The sequence below is a fragment of the Dreissena polymorpha genome, chromosome 4 (assembly GCF_020536995.1).
Source record: "Dreissena polymorpha isolate Duluth1 chromosome 4, UMN_Dpol_1.0, whole genome shotgun sequence".
NCBI lineage: Eukaryota > Metazoa > Mollusca > Bivalvia > Myida > Dreissenidae > Dreissena > Dreissena polymorpha.
In genome coordinates, this window is record NC_068358.1 from 1,851,051 (window position 1) to 1,860,907 (window position 9,857).

The following is a 9,857-nucleotide window of genomic DNA, read 5'->3' on the forward strand; positions in this document are numbered from 1 at the left end:
ATGACGATGGTTGTGAAGATGATAGAGATGATTATGGTGATGAAGATGAGAGGGATGAGAAATATGATGACGTTGACATTGATGAAGATGATTATGATGATGATAGAGATGAGAATGATGATACAGATAATAGACATGACGATAGTGATGAAGATGATATAAGTAACGATGTTGATGAAGTTAATAGAGTAGTGATGAAGATGATAGAGATGAGGATGGTGTTAACGAGAACTGAACTTGATATTAAAATAATAATTATCACGAGGTCGATTACACAATTGAAAATGATGACATTGATGACAATCAATATATTGAACTGGAATGGAAAAGACAATAAAGTCGATGGTGATGCGAAACAACTAGTGATAGCTATCTTTTATTTTGACAATGACACTATTAACATATTTTACATACTTTTTTTTGTAATTACACTTTCTTCCTTGTTTATTTTTTTTCTGAAAAAAAAATTAAAGAAACGTAACTGTATTATACTTGAAATTCATTTATCGTTGTTGGTATGTAATTCTGTGATAATAACTATGTCATATTCATTGAGGTATAAGGAAACCACAATAGTAGGAAAACGTTGGTACGCCAACTTAGCGTACGCCAACGAATATTTCACGTGAAAGCAAAGGTATAATATTACATTTATTGATTCACTAATTATTTTTCTAATTACTACGAGTAACCTCTGTTAAGAAATTATTTTATGGAAAAGCCTAGCGTGTCTCTAAATAGTATAGTTTATATTAAGAATAGTGTACATTGTTCAACATATTTAATAATACTTTTTAGATTATGGCAAGCTCATTTTTAAGTGTAAACAAAACTGCGATTAGAAGTGCGTTGTTAAAATCCAATACACATTCAAAATCAACGAATAGTTCGTACCATATTCGAAAAATTAAGTTAACACATAAAAAATCAAAGTTCCTCATAGCAATAGCCACAATTTCAACGCTAGATGTGTTCTTGTAACATAGATTTAACAAGATACAAAATGCTATTGTGTTTTGTGTCGGACAATATATTCAACAAATGTTCATGTACCATGTTTGTGTTTGTGTGTCGTTTGAATGTATATCATTGCGAGAAAGTAAAATGGAATATATTGTGCCAAAAAACGAGCATTTTTGTATCTCGTTAAATCTATTTTACCATACCACATCTAGCGTTGAAAGTATGACTATTGCTATAAGGAATACTGCTTTTCACGGGTTACCTTTATTTTACGAAAACACACACAACACAATAGCAGTTTCATTATATATGGAATTCTTTTTTTCTACTTTTTATTTTTTTATTACGGAAGAAATTGGAATCGTAAATATCGGAATGGTATTTTAGAAGATGCATACATAAAGCTTGGCCATTATCGACAGACTATACAAAGGGAAATAATGAACATCATCTAACATATACTTGTTTGAAGACTCATTTCTCTTCTTGTTCCAGACGACTCAATTCTAACAGTAACATAGTTGCTGCACTGGAAATCTTATATGTAGCTTTCGTTAGTCCTTTTGAAAGAAATTTAATTTAAATGCCAAAAAACATCATCCAGTGTTAAATACCCTGTCCCTCATGGAAATCGGTGCACAATAAATGAAGTTCTGGCTGTTCAAAGCGATTCACACCGTTTTCGGGTCGTTTTGAGTTGAATACCTTGATATGTAAATATTTGATAGTGAACATATTAGTTTTTTCTGAAAAGTTGATTTTTCGTTATAATATGATTATGTATCATTCAAAATGATGCGTTCACTAATTGATATTATAGCCACACGCTAATTGATATTATAGCCACACGCTAATTGATATTATAGCCACACGCTAATTGATATTATAGCCACACGCTAATTGATATTATAGCCATACGCTAATTGATATTATAGCCACACGCTAACCACCTGTGGTGATGGCTAGTCTTACCAAACATTTTGAAGTAAGAAATCAATATGCATAGCTTAATTACAATTTTTATTTATTGTCTAAATGCCTATATCTGAAGAAACATATTTCAAGTGACGACACAAATAATAGTCTTCATATGGAATTTACTTTAAGTGGTAACTTGAGATTTAGAGACGAAAATACAACGGATCATGTGGATCAACACAATCGTGTTTAATTTTACTTATAGCAGGGCTCTAGATAACGGGAAATAAGAAGGTGTTGAAGACGCAAAAATCCTTTATCGTTGTTCATTAGAATCGCATCATCAAGACGATTCTAATGCGTAGCCACAACATAAAAAAGAGTAAGCGAATGGAAAACTCCCTTTAATTAGCTTTTTGCTGGTAGGGATCACTTCCCGTTAAACAACAATAACGTTTGCTCGCAGTGCGATTCACCTGACCATTTATCACTTTGTTTGTGAAAAAAAAGAAACAAGGATAGGAAATTTGAATTAAATAAAAAAAAATCTGGGAAAAAGAAACGCGTACATGAAATGTCTAAATGTCATATTACGGAGACAGATTCCTTCTTCTTTCAAAGGTAATCTTGTTTTGTCTGTTCATGATCTGACCCCATGAATAAGAATACTCTGCCGAAGTATAGGTGCTTATATTGTACGATACCTACATACAGAAAAGAGGAATATTCCGACATTGTGGGGCATTGTGTCAAAGGCCACCATAGCCGGACTTAAAACTATAGAGAACTAATTCTTCAGATCGAAACTGGATTGCTTTTGTATTGCCTGCTTACTATTACAGTATTCCACATCGAATTGTGCATTTCTGACTCACTCAAAAGAGTGTGTTATATAGTTGTTAAAAAGTTGTCTAGTAATCGGGAATAAAAGTGCCACTGTCGTTGAGATCATCGGTAAAAGAAGTGTCCTTGAACGTTTGGCATCCGACTCTTAAAACATTTGAATTTCATATAATACGTTAGGAAACTAAAATGTATCATGGTGTAAAATAAATGGACATATTGATCTTTTATTTTAAATAATATGCACGTTCTGATTTATTTCGAAATTTGTTTATTTTGTTAAAATGTGTACTGATCAACCAATTCATGCTGTTTATAGATGGAATTTTATCGTTTTTTATATAATCTCTGCGAATTTCTTTCTTCGCAATACGGAGTGCTATACCATTAATCGGCAAAACAATGTTCCGTGTATGTAAACCAAATGAACAGAACATAAATGCAAAAAGATGACGAACCTCTCGCGCGTGGCATTTGTTGTTCTCTGTTATCGAAGTGTCATCTGTTATCAAAGTATCGCCATACCCAGAGTGCATCATGTCGATGCTTAGGCTGTCAAACTACAAAAAAATACCGTAAAAATACCGTAAAAGCGAAAAGTGTCGTCCCAGACTACCGTGATCACTTCTTAGTCCAATGCAATTATGACTGGTGTACAGTGCACCAACATCTCATGCAAGTATCCCTTGGACCACAGGCTTATCTGGAACGACACTTAACACACATCATTTAGCCCGGTTTTCTAAGAGCGCGGCTCAAATATAAAAAGGAATCAAACTTTGTAAGGTACAGCGTTTATTAGCCACATGCAACAAAGCTACTTTATAATCGCATCGCTTGCGCACATGCTTGGGTACATATATTACACGTGTACAAAGTTTACTTAGTCGGTATTCCTTATGTCAAAGAGACCGAGATATCCTCCGGTAAAACACGCACGGATTATCCGCCAAGAAAGTAAGTTTTGTTTTTAATATGTAAACCGTTGGATAACGCCGACATTTTTATTAAGGTATGTATATCGTATTCACAAATATGTCTACATGGAACTACTTCTTTACCCAGAAGGCTACAAATCAGTTAATAAACGTATTAATACACTTGTATGGCTTGATAGGAAACAGATCCGAATCAAATCCTAACAAATAATCATAAATGAAATTACAAAATGTATCAAAATTACGTGACGTAGCGTACAACACCTTTCAATATATCCGTATGTAAACCACATGCTATTTAGGATTATTTACCAGCTGTTTCAGATCAAAGATCTATACATATAATTTTGATAGAACTTTGTTCAGATTCAGTGCACGTGACGTAATGTTTTGACGCTGCATGTCCAGTTTCATCGGCTACTAAATTAGAACCAGTAATATAGCGGCTAAATATTGTATTAAGCTGTATTCTGGATGACACATCTACCAACAAAAGTAATAAATGTTATTTGTATTGTCAACTTATGTTGATGCGGATGTCACACCGAAAGAAACGAACATTCCTTGTTTTCTTAATTGCCTCCTATGCTTCCCTATTCCGATGCCATGTCTTATTTATTTTTTGTTTTCAAGAAAGTATTTCGGCACAGTGAGCGATAAAATACTGAAAAAAAATGCATCTGAAGGTGTTTTTTCTCTTATTTTTAATAAGTTTGAATAAAGTGAACTGTATGCACTCATATAAACTATGTACACTAATTTTGGTATGGTTTTATAAGTTTAAACACGTTTATTAACCAATAGGGGTAATTCGGTTTTTTACTTATACAACTTCAGTAAGTTGGAAGTGTCTTTATCATTGATTGTGCTTTGGTATTGTATAATGTTTATGCAATTAATTTTGTACATGGTGTGGTCTTGTTCATTATAAAACACATAAGGAGGTCATTGTACCTTTGTCGAGCGATAAAACCCATTTCAATTTTACTGTCCTACTAATGACAACAACTATATCGCCCCATTGAGGGAAAATGGGGCAATATTCCCTTATCATCCAGGGACGCGTGTCAGAAGAGACCATTACCAGACCAAACCGGAATGATTGGCCTATCAAAAGGGGTCACGAATATTCAGAATGCTCTGTTCTACATCGACAGAGATAGGAGTAAATCTTAAGGATGACGGCGGTCCATTTGTTCACGGCGTTGTTTGCTCTGTTCGTTAGCGGCGAGGCTGCGTTTTCTTGGAAGAGTTGTGGTAAGTTATAATTTGATTTAAGTCCAACGCAATTTACTCATTCCTGATTAAATGTAATGTTAAATATTTCATCGAAATTTATCAAAATGCAATGAGTTCGAGTGGAAAGTGTGGTTTATATTTGCCTTTAAGAGATGTACTAGTATAAGTGGGTAAGTACGTAATTGTTTATTATTGCGACATGTGTTTTAAAAATACAAGAGTACATGGTATTTCGTAAGCAAAATATATAACTTACTTCTCAATTTTATTGTCGTATTTTTTACGAAATACAAACATATATTAAACATTCATAATATACTGATTATCTGTAAAGTGAACATATTGATATGCATATTTACACATTTTAGTGCATATTGTAAGTCATGCAAACAGAAGTCGTTTATATATTTGCAAATGTGTTTTATGCGATTTAACAATAAATAAGTTATCCGTCTTTTATCCAATTCATTCACTTTTCTTTCTGAAACATTAGTGATGGATTTCCCTTAGTTGTCTGGTACATCTTCTGTTGTCTTAACAAAACGAGCTTGAACGAGAAATTGAGCTTATTTGTGTGGAAGTTGGACATTATGTATTTAAATTTTATCAACACTGCTGAAATATCCCTCTATGAAAAACATATGTTGGTAAAGAGTAGTTCTTATATCAGTGTACAGATGTCAGTCAAATACAACATGGCGTTCTTCTTCAACGTGAGCGTTCTTTACAGATTTACATATTTAACACAATTTAATTGCCTCCTATGCTTCCCTATGCCGATGCCATCTTCCTCTGATTACCATAACAATGTTTTCTCTATGTTTACATCCGTGGACTTTGAAAGCCCTAGTCCACATCATTACACTCACATTTACACATTACTCGACTCGACATTTACTAATAATGCTCTTTAAAAGACAACAAGCGCGATTTTAAAACTTTGATACTGATCCTTAACCCTTACAGTGCTGGAACCGAATTTTGAAGGCCTTTGCAAACAGTTTGGATCCAGATGAGACGCCACAAAACGTGGCGTCTCATCAGGATCCAAACTGTTTGCTATACTGATAGTATTCTTTGAAAAAATAACACGAAGAAAATGATTATTTTAGAAATTCAGCAGACGACATTTTAGCAGACGACAAATTTCCCAGCATGAAAAGGGTTAACATTTATTTACGAAGCATAATTGAGTCTTATTATTTAATAAATTCAAATACAAAAGGTCGCGAATAAAATCAATTCAATTATCTTACACCAAATACATAAAATGTTACATGTAAAGATCTTTGAATTTCCAAATAATGAAGGATAATTATACCCTGACTTATATTTTGGTTTGTCATGTATTTATTACAAAGCAGACGTTAATGCATGATGTTAATGCATTGAGATGATCAAGTAATTGATTATTTTCTTTACAATATTGTAAATTTCTCCATTTATACATGCATACGTGTTGTCTGTGTCTTCTACAGCAATACCATATCAACGTGAAATGACACAACCACACCTCTTATCATGCGGGATAGGTCATGATGTGAAACTTGGACACAATTTCATTTAATAATGGCCATTAGAGTCGAATACTCTGTAAAAGCAACGTGAAAAAAATGCTATGAACAGCCGGCAAAATATATATAATTGTTAAGTGCATTATATCATCTGCTACCTTATTTCTTCCCAGCCCCTGCCGGGTCGCCGATCCACGTGGAAAGCATTCAGGTTGGTCCCGACCCAGTAGAGGTCCCCGGGGACATGGTGCTGAGCCTCAGCGGCACCTCAAGCGCCCCGATCGGCAGCTCCTCTCTCACCATCAGTGCGAAGAGGAAAACATTCCTGCTCGAGATCCCCATACCATGCATCAACCACATTGGATCTTGGTATACTCTATTGAATATGAGCCGCCCTCTTGAATAAAGGGGCTTAATGAATGTGCGTAGTGCGTGTAATAACCAAGTTTAATATGTGCAGTCCGCACAGGCTGATGAGGGACGACTCTCTCCGCTTTTTGGTATTATTATTTTACAGAAAGTCTCTTCTCAGCAAAAAATAAAGTTTAGGCGGAAAGTTTCGTCCCTGATTAGCCTGTGTGGACTGCATGGGGTAATCTGGGACAAGACTTTACGCATGTGCATTAAACCCCATTTTTATCAAAGCGAGGCTAATATATTCTTTGGTATGTTATATGTCCAATGGTTTGCGGGATCATCGAGTTAAATTGCGAAAACAAAATGCGTGTCAACGTTTTATTTTACCATGTATTGTTTTTATTTTGTCTTCCTTGATCATGCGCATAACTTTTAAAAGAGAGCCGCTTAACGTTTAAAAAGCCACGAGGGTTCTATCCAAAATTAAATGGACTGGCAAGTGTCTCAATAAGCATCACATTGTTCTTGTAATTGCCATTTCTAGTACGCACGCGTTTAAATGTGCATTTGTGTCCACATGTGTAACGATATGTGCATTTGTTTGAAAGTATGTATGACTTCGTGTGCACTCGTTTTCCGGTAATTGTGACGCCGATTGTTTATGCTTTCAGCTTATATAAAATTTATAAAAACTGTTTTCCAGCAAGCATGACCTTATATGAACCACATGTATTGGGCGCGTGGCCAAGTCACTTTAACACTATCAATTTGTCATAAAACAGCATTTTTTATCATTAAAAAAAATAATTCTGATATGATTTATATACTGTTATCATATCAGATTTTTTTAAATGATAAAAAATATTGTTTTATGACAAATTGATAGTGTTAAAGTGACTTGGCCACGCGCCCAACACCTGAGATATGAACGCACGTATTTTTCTAGCACGTATGACGACATCTGTGGACTGCCAGACAAGATGATCGCCGAGGACTGGTTGGGTGTAGCCGCGGGTTTGGGGCAGCAGATTAAGGCCATGTTGAACAGCAGTGGCGTCGACGCGTGTCCCATACCAGCGCAGACTCTCACAGTGAGCAACGCCCACATCCACATTCCGTCACTTCCGTCCGCCCTCGCAGTGTTTGCTGCGGTAAGACTCTGAATATACTAAGCAAAATAATAGGAGATAATATTTTGGCGATGTTGAAGTCTTGCGTATTGAATGTCAATCTCGATAGCGCTAATAGAAATCAAAGCGCTGAAAGCCTGGGGCTAGATTAAGTGTGACGTAAACTGCATTTAGGATGTATTGTCCGGATTCTCCCTTTCTCTGAATGTATACGGATTGACCCAAGCGGTTGAGTGCAGAAACTCAGAGACTGTAAGAAAAGACAATATTTGTGTATATACTACAGTGTACATAGACGGTGGAGGACTTACGATACTGGTGGTGGGAACGATAACCTTTTGTTTAACTCTACAGATCTGGTAGAGGTTTGTTTACATAGGCGGTGAAGATATACAACAACAACAACAACAACAACATGGCCGCAAAAATTGATATTGTTGGCGTCAAATACATCACTTTCAATAGCCTAAAAAAGCTTTATATTACATAATTAACAGAGCAGGAAAACAATCATACTTCATTTGTAATGTTTATACAAAAGAAAATCCACTTACCCTGATTAAGAACGGTGTACAGATTGTACACTTTGTCTCACGTAGAACTTTTCGCGCTCGATTTTCGCGCTCGATCTGCGCAGTGAAATACCATATCCGGTTACTTCGTCTATTTTCGAGAACGATCGTGAATATTTGTTTGTTTGTTTTTTTTATTGTTTTTTTCTGGAATGTCTTGTTAACGCAAAATAAAAAAAAATAATATTTTAAAATATGTTTATAAATGCCAAATGTAATGTCTTCAAAATGTCTCAGAACAAACTTATTCTTACTGTCTCCGTAAACGCTCGTATCTTTTTGGCCTAGACCGTTAAGTTAGGAACTTATTCTTGCATGAATATGTAAACAAGAAAAAATATGTCGTAGCCAATGCTTAGCAATTTTGCTTTAATGATATGTTTTTACACTTTTTATAACACTATCATGTTATGGTGATGTTCTGTATTTACAAGACGGGTTATTGAGATCTGCGAAGAACTTCTTTTATTGCGCATGAATTAAGTGGTAAATCGGAGTTTTGGGGTTTGGTTTTTGACAGCCAGCCATTCGGATATTCAGAATTGTGTATCATTACTTTGGCTTTGGGGCTACGCCATTTAAAGAAAAAACACGTGCGATTTATTATAATCACATCAACGAAATTATAAACAAATGTACTCTTCAATACTTTAATTGAAAACAAACATACACATTTTAAGCAAAATGATGGTGGCTGAATTGACTGTCTTTATCTGGCTTCTTGACATCACAGCTGCTTATTTGGAAAAGGCCATTTTTTCGCGACTATGAGTTATTCGCACTAAAAGGATATTGATGCCATCAAAATTTCAAAACATTCAAAAATAACTTTCATTTACTTCTTTTGATACTTATACAATCTCATATTCAATAGTGTATCTGTTAAATAATTGAGCCTCGTTCTAGGACCACAAGGCTTAATAAATATGACTTAGCCGATCCTCACTAGCTTATCAGGGACGACACTTTGCGCCTTCATTCAATTCTTCGTTTGAAGGATGTCTTTTCTTAACAAAAATCCAGTCAAGGCGGAAAGTGTCATCCCTGATTACTTTAGCCTGTGTGAACTGTGGACTGCACATGCTAATCTGGGACAACACTTTACGCACGTGCATTAAGCCCAGTTTTCTCAGAACGCGGCTCAATAAACAAGATATTCTGTTTCCAGGGCGACTACCACATCAACCTCAACCTGGTTGACAACGCCAGTCATCAGACGACACTCTGCATCGACATCATGGTAACCATACACGAGCCGTGCTCGGGCCTCAGCTGCCTCTTTGGATAAAAGTGATTGACATCAGATGATAAGAAATTGATTAAGACAAAATTCAGTGCAGATCATCAACAGCTTGAAAATAAAGCATAAAACAATGCAGAAAA

General features: G+C 35.3%; 1 protein-coding gene across 1 annotated transcript; it reads left to right on the plus strand.

The window, feature by feature from the left end:
• The first annotated feature begins 4,769 nt into the window (after positions 1-4,769).
• LOC127876207 (ganglioside GM2 activator-like) lies at positions 4,770-9,857 on the plus strand. The gene is made up of 4 exons (XM_052421264.1): positions 4,770-4,919; positions 6,589-6,784; positions 7,719-7,923; positions 9,643-9,857. The coding sequence occupies exons 1-4, from the start codon at positions 4,841-4,843 to the stop codon at positions 9,760-9,762; spliced, it is 600 nt and encodes a 199-aa protein (XP_052277224.1). The 5' UTR covers positions 4,770-4,840; the 3' UTR covers positions 9,763-9,857.

What these genes read in the sequence shown, in the direction of transcription:
- LOC127876207 (XM_052421264.1), top strand. Translation starts at nt 4,841, where the DNA reads ATGACGGCGGTCCATTTGTTCACGGCGTTGTTTGCTCTGTTCGTTAGC. An exon ending in GTTTTCTTGGAAGAGTTGTG is followed by an intron (nt 4,920 to 6,588) that starts GTAAGTTATAAT and finishes ATTTCTTCCCAG; the next exon opens with CCCCTGCCGGGTCGCCGATC. An exon ending in CCCTCGCAGTGTTTGCTGCG is followed by an intron (nt 7,924 to 9,642) that starts GTAAGACTCTGA and finishes TTCTGTTTCCAG; the next exon opens with GGCGACTACCACATCAACCT.